The 15,498-nt window shown below is 38.3% G+C and overlaps 1 protein-coding gene across 3 annotated transcripts in view; it reads right to left on the bottom strand.

Moving 5' to 3' along the window:
* CDON (cell adhesion associated, oncogene regulated) overlaps window positions 1–15,498 on the bottom strand; it is a 128,797-nt gene continuing 113,299 nt past the window's right edge. For all 3 annotated transcript variants that reach the window (XM_060787489.2, XM_060787488.2, XM_067470702.1), the window contains 6 exons: window positions 15,245–15,367; window positions 13,768–13,995; window positions 12,900–13,186; window positions 10,680–10,759; window positions 6,469–6,719; window positions 1–5,701 (listed from right to left, as the gene is read on the bottom strand). In XM_060787489.2, coding sequence (XP_060643472.2) covers window positions 5,538–5,701; window positions 6,469–6,719; window positions 10,680–10,759; window positions 12,900–13,186; window positions 13,768–13,995; window positions 15,245–15,367 — 1,133 coding nt within the window. In that variant the 3' untranslated portion in view covers window positions 1–5,537. The remainder of the gene's footprint in view (window positions 5,702–6,468; window positions 6,720–10,679; window positions 10,760–12,899; window positions 13,187–13,767; window positions 13,996–15,244; window positions 15,368–15,498) is intronic.

Genomic DNA, 15,498 nt, shown 5'->3' on the forward strand with positions numbered 1-15,498 from the left:
TTAAACACAAGCAGCACGTTCTCTTTAATATTAAAAACACAAGAATAATCTTTCCCCAAAAAACTACATCATTTAAACATATGTACAAATGTAAAACAGACTATTACAACTGTGGAAGGGAAAAAATATAGTGTATTTTTCTATATGATAAAAAGACATGCATCTTTAAATGGTTTATTTGCAAATCAATGTACAAAATATATGAACACATGTTGCTCAGACAGCAATACGTTTATTCAGTCAAAGTAACTTTTCAAAGAGTGGAGGTGGAGGAGACCTTGAGACCGAAGACCAATGATTGCAGGGTTGCCCAATTAGAAAAGTAGTTCAAAAAATGAAATTTCTTTTATTAACTCAAGAGGATGCTGGTACTGGCATCATACAAGCGCACAGATGTCAACAGGACATACTTGCATATAAAATGCCGAGTATGAGAATTAAGAGAAATGTTGGTGGAGCCAAACAACAAGTTGCAACGATGCATACGACATGATTAACTATTGTATAATTCCAATAGCTCTGTCAGTACAACTCATTTTTAAGTTGACAAAAGCACAGATGAGTCAAAGGTGTGAGCAAAAAGGGGGAAGTGCTATAGTTAAGTGTTTGGGCTTTTTGTTTGCTTGCCTTAGTTGCATGCTGTTAACATTATTTATAATTCCTTCTTATGCAAACACATGCTAAATCTGAAATAATTGATGAGATAAAACAGATCTTACTTTGCCATAGTATTCTATGCTGATAGTGGACTTTGCACAGAAGAAATCTGTGTTAACATCGCTGTGTTAGTCTAAACCAGGCATGGGGAAATTTCGGCCCTCCAAGTGTTTTGGACTTCAACTCCCACAATTCCTAACAGCCAGTAGGGTGTTAGGAATTGTGAAAGTTGAAGTTCAAAGCATCTGGAGAGCTGAAATTTGCCCACACCTGGTCTAAATTAACAATATGCAAAAGGATCTTGCAGCACTTTGGAGAATAACTGAAAAAACAAACTTGGTAGCCTAAAATTTCATAGATTGTTTACTTGCATCTGAGGAAGTAAACCAAGACCCCCTTCTGCGCTGATAATTATTCAGGCCTGATCTGACATCCTGGACATGGCAGCTAGATAGGGACTCCCTGAACTGGGAATAGGAAGTCCCAGCTGCACCAAACATGGTTTGGTGTATCTGGACAGCCACAACACCCCTCTAGCCTGGTCATCAAAGCTCTAGTCAACACCAGCCAGAGCACCCAAAAGAAGACTGATGGTTTGTTGTGGCTGGTAATAGCTATGACACGTGGAGGGTGGGGCGAAAGGGAACTGCTATCCTAGGCCACCTGAGCTGTCATTTCCAGTTAGGAACTGTCTTGACATTCTTTAAGTTGGGGTAAACCCAAATCCTGATTCAGAATTCAGACTTTCCCAAGGCAGCATTAAAGGTAAGGTTAAACTGGATCTGCCCTGTGAGGATTTAGCTACTACAGGGCTGATCCAAAGACATACTAACCAACGGTCAGTGTAGATGTGTAGAACATATTCAAAGAAGGGTGACCAAAATGATCAAATGTTTGGAAGCCAAGCCCTACAAGGATATTTAGCTTGGATAAAAGAAGGCTGAGAGAAGCTATGACAGCCATGTTTAAATATTTGAAAGGCTGTCACATTGAGGAGGGGGCAAGTTTGTTCTCTGCTGCTTTGGAGACAAGGACACAGAGCAATGGATTCAAATTGCAAGAAAAGAGATCCCACCTCAACATTAGGAAGAACCTCCTGATGGTCAGAGCGGTTTAGGAATTGGGTATGGTGCCTCAAACATGGTGGAGTCTCATTCTCCAGAGGTTTTTAAACAGAGGCTGGATAGACATATATCAAGGGTGCTTGGATTGTGTGTTCCTGCACAGAATAAGGGGTTGGACTGGATGGCCCTTGGGGTCCCTTACAGCTCTATGATTCTAAGTCTTGAGAAGCTATATCCTCTCAGTCTCTAAGGTGCTACAAGACCATTTGCATGCTTTGCACAAGAGAAACACCCAAAGGAAAAAAAATCAAATGAAATATAATAATAATGAACATACAATGAGAATGGAACAATGAACTTTGCATTGAACTGGCTCCAAAGCTGTGGTAAACATTAGGAAGATGGAATTATAATGCCTTGTTTAATGAAAGTACTCTCAGGTTCTTCAAAAAGCCCATAAAATTGTGTTTCATGAATTTTTGAAAAATTTTGACAACAGAACTTGAAATAGAATGGTACAATAGTAAAGAGCATTCTTCTACTTTCCAAGACATATGAGCACTTGTCAGAAATTGTGGGTGGAATGTGAGGACGCACTTGTGCTTGACCAAACTATTTTATCAGTAAGCTTTCCAAGATTCATATACACCAATGTTTGGATAGAAAACACAAAATATTTCTATAACATGAAGCCAATATATAACATTTATAAATAAAATACAATAAAAATGAAAACACTTAAAACAGTGTCACACAATATAAATAAAACAGGCCTTGATGAGATTCTGCTATTGTGACAGAGCAGAGATTCTTTCAGCCTCCAAACAAGAACTTCAATTCAAAGTCCAAAAGAATCCAGATACCTGCCAAGGCTCTTCTGAAACAAGGTACAGTTGGCCCTCCTCATTTGTGGATTTGAATTTTGCAGATTTGATTAGTCACAGATTTTCTTTTAGTATGTTAACTATAGGAGTCTCTAAATCCTTCGACACAACACTATAGTCGACTTCCACCAGGTTAAAAACAGTGTCGTTTTGGGTTGTTGTTGTTTTATTTAAATACAGTGTCGTTTTATTTAAAAACATTCACCTTTCCCCCATTTTCCCTAACTCCAGCGAATGACTAATGTGTGATGCTAATATCACTTGAATTCCCAATCAAAACATTTTGATATTCTTGCTTTCTGTAGAGGAATCTATTTTAATTCCAAATTAGTCAAGTTAATTTGCAGGGATATGACTCTTTTGGGTAAATGAAAAGGAGCTTCTTTGAAGTCTAAAGCCATTCCCAACTTAAATGGAGGAAAGACCAACTTGCTATCGGAAAAGTGTCCTTGCATAGTAATCCAGATTAACACAGCACATTCTCAATAGGAAGCCTTGTTTATAAAACTATATCATATACATCACATCATATATTATATAAAATAATCACACACTATATACATACACAGCTTTTGACATTTGCTGCAACAGTTATAAAAATACAAAGCCTATTTAAATCTCTCTCGCACACATTCTCACACGCAAACACATATTTACTCAAGTGAACCGCACTTGTGGGGCATCTCTTCCTTTCTGCTGGAAGAAGTTTTCAATTTTCATTGGGACACCTTTGCCCTTTTCTTTACTATTCCACCTTTTTCCCAAGGCAGGTGGTTCCGATTCCTGAATTCAAACTGCAGTGAGGCAACTGTACAATTGAAATAATGTGCCTCTGATTACTGGAAAAGTTTTACAAATATTGTTCTCCTTATAATATATTCAGTTTGGAGTAAGGAAGGCTGAGGGGGGACTTGAAAGCCATGTTTAAATAATTGAAATGCTGTCACATTGAGGAGACAGCAAGCTTGTTCTCTGCTGCTCGGGAAACTCTGACACAATGGAGCAATGGCTTCAAATGGCAGAAAATGAGATTCCACCTAAACATGACAAAGACCCTCCTGATTGTAATAGCTGTTTGGCAGTGGAATATTCTGCCTCAGAGGGTGGTGAAGTCTCTGGAGGATGTATGACCATCTGTCAGGAATGCTTGATTGTATTTCCCTACATGGCATGCAGTTGGACTGGATGGTCCTTGGGGTGTCTCCCAACTCTAGGATTCTATTATTCTATAATTGAGAAATGATGGAAATATGCAGCTAGCACTGTGACACCACTGTTTCTGAGGTACAGGCAGATTTCTTAAAGATGCACCTACTACATAACTTAGTACCAAGTTTGATATCACATTGTAATAGCAGAGGACAGTGTTGGAAAAAGCAACGGAACAGGGATGTTCTGCAACACCTCTTATCCAAGCATACCTGCTTTGGTCCCTATATTCCAAGTTCCATGTTGTACTAAAATACAAACTCACAAACTTTGAAAGGTCCAAGAAAAAGGATTTGCCTTTTAAGGTTATACCTAACATAAAGGAATGCCAGCATTTTTCATCAGAGGCCTCAGCTTCTAAAGTTGATTGTGCCACGCTCTAGTTTAGTGACAAAACAGGCAAGATACAACAGAGTTTCTCAACCAACTTGTGTCATACAATTTGAAAGGATTTTATGCAGAGGAATAAAATAATGCAGTACCACTTTTAAAATAGTATACTGCATCTATGCACACACTTATCTATTCCTAGTAATAGACACTAGGGAGGAGGAGACTTTCCAATCCAGCACCATTTTGGCAGCTTTCTTCTCTCAGAAGCAAACTATCATTTCCATACCTAATGTTTTTTGAATAGCACTTTGCCATGTCATTTAAAAAAACGTATGTCAACTGACTACTATTATGTTGACAGAACAGCAAGAGATAAAAACAAATGGCAGCAAGGGGCATCGGTACCGAATAGCCATGGCCAAGGTATTTATGGTTCTCCCACTGATTCTTGCTCCAGTAATATTACTTTGTCCATTTTGTGTTTCTATTTGCAGTGGAGTAATCTTGTTTATACAGGGTGAGGCAGCATAACTTCCCTTTTTCAAAACTTAATAAAACCTATTGTATGAATCAGATTTTTTTTTATAATGTAGGAGAATACCTAAAGTTTTGTTTTACGTAGTTTTGAAGATCAAATTAGGTAGGTGATGTCCCCCATTCTCCATACACTGAGTAAACCGATTTCTGGTGTTTGTCATGACTCTTGCCAGCATAGCAGGCGTTATGTTGGCAATTTCTTCCTGGATGTTGGTCTTCAAATCTTGTAGGGTCCTTGGACGGTTCACAGAAACACGGGATTTCAAAAAAATCCATAGAAAAAAATCACACGGGGCCAGGCCACTCCAAATCTGCTCGCAAAGTAGGCCTCAACGGTAAAAGCATGCTCCTCACTGTTCCAACTCATGATGGCGACTGAACTGTGTCAGGACAAAACTTTATACTCCCGCCTCTCGAACGAGACCACTAGCGCTCCGCTACGTCTTCAACCAACTGAATGGCGTACATTTTAAAAAGCAAGTTATGCTGCCTCACCCTGTATTTTCCCAAAATGGTAAATTATAATAATCAGAGCAAATTGGGTGTAAATGGTTCAAATAAGCAGATTTGCTTAATTTTCCAACTACATGGTAACATCATTTTTCTATGGAAAAATGTGTGTTTCCTGTGCTTATTACATACCTTCAGATAGCCATAATGATTTTACCATGGGGACGTAAGTAGGAATTTTTCAAGGCATAAATAATACAAAGGCTTTTAAAAACATACATTCATAGGACACTATTATCAAAAAATAAATAGCAATTCTTATAATTAACATCCTGTTGTCAGTCTGGTTCAGTGACTTCACTGCACAGTTACTGGCTTTCAGTGGGCAACATCCGTCGGGTCCTTAAGTCTCATGTATTTGAAGCTCCTGGAGGTTCCCCAAATTGTCCAACGAAACCCCCTTTGAAATCCCTTCTGTCTGTTCATTGCAGTCTTTAGAAAGAGATTGCAGAATAAAAGGGCTCCAGTTCAACATGTGAGCGGAGGTTTCCAATTGTGCGCTGTTATCTGAAAATCAAAATGCAACTATTAGCATCCACTTAGGTATTACTTTTACAATTCCAGTGATCACCCATACGCCAAAAGGTTTTAGACGAGCCCTGACTAGCTGACATTTGCTGAATCAACGCCTCTTCCATTCTCCCTGCCATTTCCTAATCAGCAAGACGGATTCATATTAGTTGTTGAAATATAAGGTCGCAGCCAAAGCTGGGTCCTGGCAGAGATTTAAACAAATTAGCACTGCAAATAGAATAAATCAGTCATCACAGCGTAATCTCAGGAGAGTGCTAAATGGAATTATTTTTTTAAAAAAGCTCATTTTTTGTAAAAAGCCCCAAAGGCACTGAAATGTACACGACTGAAGTATTGGATCTCAGTCTAATTTTGATCTGCATGGAGTTAGGTTAAGCCATTCCTAGTTGTAAGCAAACAGTAGATCACAAGGAGCCCCCAATGGCGCAATGGGTTAAACCCTTGTGCCAGCAGGACTGAAGACCGACAGGTCACAGGTTCGAATCTGGGGAGAGGCGGATGAGCTCCCTCTATTAGCTCCAGCTCCTCATGCAGGGACATGAGAGAAGCCTCCAACAAGGATGATAAAAACATCAAAACATCCGGGCGTCCCCTGGGCAACGTCCTTGCAGACGGCCAATTCTCTCACACCAGAAGCGACTTGCAGTTTCTCACATTGCTCCTGATACGACAAAAAAAAAAAAAAAAAAAAAAGACCACAGCCAACTATATTCTCCCGGTTTCCCAAACCCTTTGCATACCATCTCTACAGTCTGTACTGAGTAGATTCACATTTTCTTGGCAACAAGAATCCTGAGGAGATGGGGGCTCCCTTTTCTCTTTGTCTTCTTCTGCCTCAGCATTGCATTCAGGGACTGTGGGCGCTAAGCTCATGGCAGCCATGGTGGGATTCAATGGTTTCATTTCCAAACTGTCCTGCTGATAAGGTGCTACAACAGGCATCACAGGTACAGCGTTGCTGCCAAAAGTGCCGTTGTTTTTTGTGAAACACCTACAAAAAGGAAAGCGAGAAACTGAATTTGATACACAAGTGATGTTTTGTTAACTAGTTATGCATTTGTACTATTTTTTAAAAAATCATTGCTTGTTGAATGCTGCGTGCTGTATGTTTTCCAATGGGGTTATCTTAGGAAATACAGTAAATGAGTCTCAATGTAAGTCTGCTTTCTGAATTGATGTTAAAGGATTGTCAATGGATAAGATTACATACAACCTTGAATTCTTCACCACTGAAAACTAGAAAACGGGAACACAGTCCTTGACTTTTACTTGTAATAATCCTTAGCCATTCTCATTCTGGATTGTAAAAGGCCAGTGAAGCAGGGAAGGAAGTCAGTTCCTTATAGCTGAAGCTACTTAGTGTTTGAACAACAAAAAAGCAGCTTACAGCTAAAATCCTTTGTAGACATGCCGAGCACTAATCCAAAGTGTTGGGGAGTTGCCAGTGCTGTAAATGTTTGCAGCTGGAGGACTAGCTTCCTAGGACACTAAGGCAGTTAGCAACATGATTTTTCAACATGGTAAGTGTTAACAATTAGCATTATTATTAATAATGTTTTTATTATAATGAATAATGATTCATAATAACAACAATCTTAAATACAAATTGTTATTTATAATCAAAACAAAACATCTTTTGGACAAGATATCTGAACTAAAAGCCTGTAACCAAAAGCACATATACAATAGAGAATATGCCCTGTGAGCTGTGGTAAAAAATAATAATCGCAGTATTACATCCTGAAATATTACATCCTGAAATATGACCCAAAAGCATATACACTATTTAGGATATGGCTATTAAACTATGATATACAATAATGCTGAAGTAGCAGAAATCTTCTCTTATTTTGATACCTCATTCCAGCATCTCCTTTAATATTTATATAACAGTTTAGTTTCTACAGAAGTGGTGGTAAAGGTGATTGAAGATGTAGTTTACAGTAAGAGCTTCAACTGGAAGAAGGCAAAGGACTCCACCAACAACAAAGCCTGGACTGGATGTCCCTTCTGGTCTCTTCTACCTCTATTGTTGCTATTAGTTCACATAACTAACATACAGCACGGTCTTTATATTTTGGTTATTGCCAATGGCTGCAAAATACATCCTGAAGCTTTACAACCTTTAGAGAACTGCAGTTTATTCCAAAGAACTTTTTTTGGCCACAAAAGAGGCATTATCATTGGACATACTTAAAAATAGTTAAGCAGGATAAAAGGGCATTTTACTGGGCATTTTACAAAAGCAGTCAAATAAGTATTTTTGAAAAAAAATCTCCCTGCTTCAACAACATTATCTAAATGATGTTTGCTGGAAAGACATAGTAGAAAGGGGGGGGGGGGAACAGAAGAGGGAAAGCTTAAAAGTGAGTAATATGAACAGGTTAATTAATTAATACATAGCTGTTATTATGCATGGCAATGAGAACTAAGGACCTCTTCACATGGGGCATTTTTGCCCAATTTAGCCACACTTTCTTTCCCTTTTTACCATATGATGGCAGAAAGGATGGCAGGGCAACGTGAGTTGCTGCACGTCACCACCCTTTTTGCCGTCTGATGGGGGAGGGAAAGGGTGCCACCATGTGAGATGAGGGAGGTGGGAGGGCGTGCAGGGTGCCCCGAGTCGCCCCGTGTACCTTCCCTTTTGCCGACAATTGTATGTGCCATGTGAAGAGGTCCTAGGAGATTGTACCACAACAGGATGAACATGAGAGGCCTGAGGAATGTAAACTGAGAAAGAAAATAATCTGAATTTGTGTACACAAACAGTACATGCATAGAGGCAACCACTTCAGCTTGGAAGGTTTTTCTTCATAAAACATCCCGGATCAAAATGCCCTCTCCTTTAAATATATTCTACCTTTCGGGGTGTTTAACATTTTTAAAAAAAAGGTTGAGACCTTTAGCGTATCATATTTTTATTGCATTGGAATAATTATTGCATAATAAATCTGTACACAATAGTATATAACTAACAAACATCAGAACTTCTGGACTGGAACATAAAGCTCAGGAGGAATATTGTTTTTTCTCCGTCACTCTGACTCTCTGCTTGTTTAAAAGAGACTACTTGGCTGCTTGATGGATGGACCCAACAAAACAAAAACTCAGCAACATGTTCTATACCGGGACCGTGGCGCAGCTATCTGAGTGTCAGCAGCATTAAGATCACTTCTGACCACAAGGTCATGAGTTCGAAGCCAGCCCGGGTCGAAGTGAGCTTCCGACCAATTGTGTAGCTTGTTGTCGACCTTTGCAACCCAAAAGACAGTTGCATCTGTCAAGTAGGAAAATTAGGTACCACTTATGTGTGGGGAGGCTAATTTAACAAAATTTACGAGGCCATAAAAAAGACTCCAGCAAAGCACTCCAGCAAAAGCATGCGGGGAATGTGGAAGTACTTCATCAGATGGACGATGAAAGCGACAGCTCCCCTGGCGGCCAGAAAAAGTTAAATAGCCTCTGACTGTCTGTATCTGTTGTGTGTCTTTGGGAATTGAATGTTTGCCATATATGTGTACATTGTAATCTGTCCTGAGTCCCCGTGGGGTGAGAACGGCAGAATATAAATACTGTAAATAAATATAACCGCTTCTTGGACAAGACACTAGTCAGGGTCTGACTGAAGAGATGTGCCAATCACTATTTGCTCTACCCTTCTCATGGACTGTCTGCCACTGTGACACAATTATCTCATTAACCTTTCCAGTCTCCCCAGGAAGGTCCAAATCCACAATTCTTGACTCTGCACATTAAACCTCCTATACTCTCCCTCCTTTATTTTTAAAATAAATGAGTATTCAATTTTAATCTATTATAGACCTTTTAACTTAAGGACTGTCATTTCCAAGTGGACCCCAAATAAAGTTACAAAGCAGAAGCTACTGCCAACCAATTTACATAGGGAGGTCATTTCATCCCTGTCTAACTCTGAAGGAGAAAGGACTGGGAAGTTAACAAGTGCAGTAGAATATGAAGTGCAAAGAATATAGAGGCAAAGAAAAAATGCTCCCTGTGGCTACAACAAACAGCAGACATCCTGCTTCACATTTTAAAACAGAATAACAAGATCTGCAAAACATTTTTCAAGCCAGGGTGGAACTACAAGCTCAAAGTATGTTTTGCTTCCCTTCCAACTTGAATCTACAATGAGTGGTGCAATGCTGCGGGCTACTAATTAACATTTATTCTGTGTGTCTAAAGCACTCAACAGACTAAATGTTTGAATGACTCTGAATACAGGCAACTACAGGCACAGGTTGTGCAATTCTGTGACTGCCATTACATGAGCGTTCAGCACCAAAAGGGCTAGGAGGGATGCACTGCACAAACGGTTGCAGTGGGTTCTACAACACAACAGTGTAGTTTACAAGCTGCGCTTAAGCTCATAGCAAAGGAATTAAATATGGCTCAGGACTAAGCCATTTAGTTTCTGTTTTATACGAACAAGGAACAAGTTTGCTACATTATGCCACAAAAACACCTCACTGGGTTTGAGTATTTTTCCTTTACTGCAAGAACCACTAAGCTAAAAATATATATCTAACACAAGGGGTGCATTTCATAACCTGAAAGTAAGACTATTACTTCAGGTTTATTTTACATAGTGTGAATAGTAATATGTTATTATTAATGTGCAAACAGTTTATTTGGTCTAAGTTCCCAAAAAGATCAGCGGTGTGCAAAATATGTCCAAATTAGCTCTAGCACTCATCTGGGGGCAAGCTTTTTGATTCTGAAGAAGTAGCACCAGATGCTATCATAGTGAGCTATATACTGAAAATGTTTTTTTTTTTAAATGTGAAGAAGTTAATAAACAAAGTGGGACTTCATATACCAGAAACCCATGCAACAAATTTATAAATTTGGAATAGCATTTATATCAGCAAAAACATTGCAAATGCAACTAAATATAACTTTCTCTCACTGTTATTACTCCAAAGGTTACCTGTTATTGTTTCGGCAGTTCCGGCAATTGGCACACTCTGAAGGATCTGTCTGAGGTAACGGTGTGAATATTTCACTGCCCTGGAAGAAGAATTTTTTATCAAAATCAGCATTAAGGATTCCTTATGAGACAACTAGACAACCAGAGGCCCCGTTTATCTGAAAGGCAGAGAATACACTACTCCAAGATGTTCTGCTTCACAAAGCAAAATGTCAGTGCTAAAGAAAAGCAACCAGCGACGGCATAGCAATTTATCTAGTCCTATTTTTGGCCAGAAATGCCTGGGTATAATTTAAGAAAGATGAAAATGCTCAAAATACAGATAAATGACATGCAAGTAAACATCTTTTCACTTGTATCTGATGCGTGTTTCACTCATGAGGTAGAATAAACTTGCTCCATTTTTCTGCTGTGACTTTGATTATATCAGCTTGACTTCACTAAACTATATTAAAAAATCATTTATATTTGCACAGATGGCATAACTCATCTGCCAAAACTGACTTTGAGCTATTGGTCTTGGCTGAATCATCCTTTGCAAATATAACTTCTCAGATTAGCATATACCTCACTGCTGAATACCAGGTAGATGCATATTTGAAGAATATTTGAAAATCTGTGTTTTAGCTAACCAAACCAAGAATGTGAAAGACAGTTTTATATCCAAATCTGAAATCAAAACTAATGCTGATCTTTTTTTTTTTTTTTGCCTTTCCCATACCAATTGACTTTGAGAAATGTAGTTCTCTGAAGGGACTCTAATGAAAAGTACTACGCATGCATACAAAATAGGAACTCCACATTATTATGCTGTCTTCATATACAGCTATAAGATAAAAGAGACAAATTAGGAGCTTATGGGTAGATTCTCAAATTATATTTTGGTATGGGAGACAGCCAAGAAAATGCACATGGCTTTCATTAATTTTGAAGAATGTGTGTCTCTCAAGTTTAAGCACACACTCCTCCTTTAAAATGGCCAGAAGAACAGAAGACTTAAGCATTGGGGCATTTTAAAGAAATGTGTACTGAACTACATGTGAACTTCAGACTCGATTAACATACAAAGAAAGCAATACTTTAAATCACTTTAACTTTATGAACAATAAGTTAGCCGTCTACAACAGAACATGCAATGCTTCTAGACACAAAAGCTTAATTAGAGATCATTCATTATGAACTTCAGGGTTCCAGCTTATTCCATTTATTCCTTCAAAATATGGGATACATTTAAACATGAATATTCACCCACTAGAGCAGTAGTTACTAACCTTTTTTTGACCAGGGACCCATCTCCAACATTAGTAACAAAAGGGTTACAAATCAGTTTTTGGTCAACTTTAGATTTGGTTTGGTTATCTGGGGTGCTGATTCAGAAAATTGGATAGACCACATCAGCTCTAGTTTCTGATACAGAAAATATGCCACCCAGCATTTGCCATCTGCTCATCCACAGAAAACCATATTTAATAAGCCTCAGCACTATAAGGTTTCAAAAGACCAGTCGTTCTAGTTGAAACGATGTGGTATTGCTGAGGACACAGACCATATTTTAGTTCTTGAGGACCCACTGGTGGTCCACGGACCACAGGTTAGGAACCCCTGCACTAGAGTGGCATTTATCCATCAGTTTATAACACCAATATAGAAAATAAACTAAAAACAAACATCAGAAACAAACAAACACAGTGCTTTCAAATAGAATCTTAATGTGAATGTATTAGCCTTGAAAACCTTAGAAGTGTTCTTAAAACTATGGCAACTGAAACAGAAGGTATGCATCTGGATTTGTTTGGTTAGGATCGCTTGAAAATACCAAGGGTTACAAAGTACTTGTGCTGTGAATTAAACAATAGTTTTTTTTAAAAAAAATGTGAAAGTTGCAAACCCTAAAGGTCTAGTTTTACAAAGATTGGTGGAGGATACATTTTACCAATGAATCCATGTATTTATAGAATAATAGAGTTGGAAGACACCACCAGGAGCATCCAATCCAACCATGTTCAAAACACAAAATTACTAAATCAACTGTAATGTCTACATTGAGATCGCATGAGGGCCCCAAATATTCAATTTATGGAAGTATTAAAATACAGATGATTCCAGAAACCACAGTTTCATACATTGTTAGAATACAAAGCATACCTTTTCAGTTTTGTTTATGTAGAGCACTTATTCAGATGCTGAAGGAGCAACCTATGAAATGTAAAATTCACTTACATTTTCTAGGTGATGGGTGTGTTCATATTCCATGTGCGATCTGGATAAGGAGTTTGTGTGTCCAGGATAAACACCATTTCCTCCATTCACAACACCATTCATGATCCCATTCATTCCATTAGGACTCTTGTGATGGAGGTGAAGGCAACCATTACTGTGGTTTCCATTACTAATAAAGTTCCCATGTATGCTGCCATTGATACGACTTGTGCCTGGCAACGTAGTATATTCAACCATTTGCCCATTGATGTCAGCACTTTGGTAGAGATAACCAGGAGGGTCGTATTCTGTAACAGCAAGAAAACATGCTTAACAATTACAATTAATTTTGAAACATGTAAAAAACTATCTGAAAAGTTGCAGATGGAAAGCCTTGGTTTGGCGGTGCAACCCATGTTATTGTTTGAACAATAAGAAACTACTGTTAAAACAGCTGGCTGACACTGATTATGTAGTCCTGTAATTTGGTGACTGTAAAATAACTATAGTATAAAGAACAGGATTTGGATAATACCAAGCAAGATTATAACTTTGTGAAAATGTAATATAGCTAAAGATAATGTAGAAACAGGATTGATCTCTCTCTCCTAGACATATATTTTAAAGCAGATGTTAATAAAGTTTTCCATTAGCTACACTTATCACCAGTCTTTTGAAAGAGAAAGTCTGACATGTCAGAAATGGAAAACAAAGGCAGATTTGTCAGGCTCTAACCATTTCATTTGCTTCCCGCACTGCATCGTTACGTTTATTCAGTGGTGCTTTAACAATGACTGAATTGTGCACAGAGCTGTGGCTTAAGATTACTTTGCAATAACAGAATTCTTAGTTGGCAGCAGAGGGACTAAGAATATCAGAGATAACATACTCTGCATGACATTTTGCTGGCAGTTTTTCCACAAACACATGGCAATGAAGACTATCAGGATGAGAACCATCACGCCAAGGACACAGCCCACAATCAAGTACAGCATATCACTGCTTCGGACAGGACCGCTGGGCTGACCAGCATTGCTTCCAGCACCACGGTCAGGAGAATTAGGTGGTGTACTAAGGTCCTTCACTGGATATTCTGATGCTCCAGGAGTACGCTTCACTAGAGGGGAGAAGACAAGTGTTCGACAAACAAGAAAAAATGATACTTGTTATTCTTGCCACAAGCAGAAGTCCATGAATAGTTACAAATGCTATGAACTTAAAAATATTAAGATACTGATGTGGATAAGAGGGAGATCTCTCCACTGAACACTTTAATCCATGCCAGTTCTATATTGTGATGAACTTAGGCACAGGGGTTTAATTCAAGTATAACAGGAATGAGTCAAATGTTCTCATTTACATGCTTTTTTCCCCATGTTTTAAAGAGCGGAGGTAACGAAATTTTCCCATTTAGAGCAGTGACAGGGCATGTGCAATGTTGCTTTATATGTGTGACTTCAAGTAGTTTCTGACTTAGAGTGATGCTAAGGCAATCCTCTCATGGGGTTTTCTGTGGCTGAGAGTGAATAAATATGTATTTATTGGTTTTAACTGAATTTTAAAATATATTTTAGATTTTAAATTGTACTGAAATGCTTGTAATGTAAGCTGCTTTGAGTCTCCTTATGGAAAGAAAAAGAAGAGTATAAAGAAACATAGTAATAATAATAATAATAATAATAATAATAATACTCTCCAAAAATCACCTAGTGGGCTTCCGTGGCCAAGTAGAAAACAGAACCCTTAACATGGACTTCCACCCACCAAAACTTGCAGGTAGACATATCTTCACCCTACTTTTTTTTCCTGATGACACTGCTCTACTCTCAAGAACACTAACTGGACTTAAAAGAGCATTGAGAGCTCTGGCACAATATTGTAATTTGAACCAGCTACAATTCAGCTACCCAAAAGCTAAAATCATGATGTTTGCCAAGAGACCCAAGCTTCACCTCTGAAATATAGATGGAACCGAATCCTGGTCTCCATTCATTGCCCAATGCTCAAATGACTACACCACACTTGCTGTATATGTGGTCTTGGGCTTGAAAGTCATGGTTTTGTGAATGGGATGAGAAATGTAGTCTGAAGAAAAAGTGGAATAGTTTCTCTGCAAACTCAAGTAGCCAGGACAGCTAAAACAGATGGTTATTTTAAAGGTGTAGAATGTGTGACCTTACTAGAATGTAGTTCTCGTAATCCTTCTCCATAAGCTACATAACTATGAATAATGAGATTTGCAGTCTAACATTTGAGGAACCAAAAATTTGTATCCTGAATGTACTTGAGAATGAAGTTTACTGAGCAGATACTATGTGGATAGTGATTTGATATCAGAATAAAAAAACCTAACAATCCAATCTCACCTTTCGTCTCACATATCATGACATTGCTATAGTCACTTTCACCTCCTTCATTGTAACATTGCATTTTAATGTCATAGGATGTTTCAGGTTGCAGGTGGCTTATCAAGTGCCACTGTTTTGTGCCTAGAAATAATAGGAATAAACAGATGTTGTCTTGGCTCAATAATTATAAACAAACAAAGAAAGAAAAAAAGATAAAAAGTACAAGCGCCCCCTCCCCCAAAAATTGGCTGGACATTTCTGCAATTCATCTT

This window comes from Anolis sagrei, chromosome 7 (genome assembly GCF_037176765.1).
Source record: "Anolis sagrei isolate rAnoSag1 chromosome 7, rAnoSag1.mat, whole genome shotgun sequence".
Taxonomy (NCBI): domain Eukaryota; kingdom Metazoa; phylum Chordata; class Lepidosauria; order Squamata; family Dactyloidae; genus Anolis; species Anolis sagrei.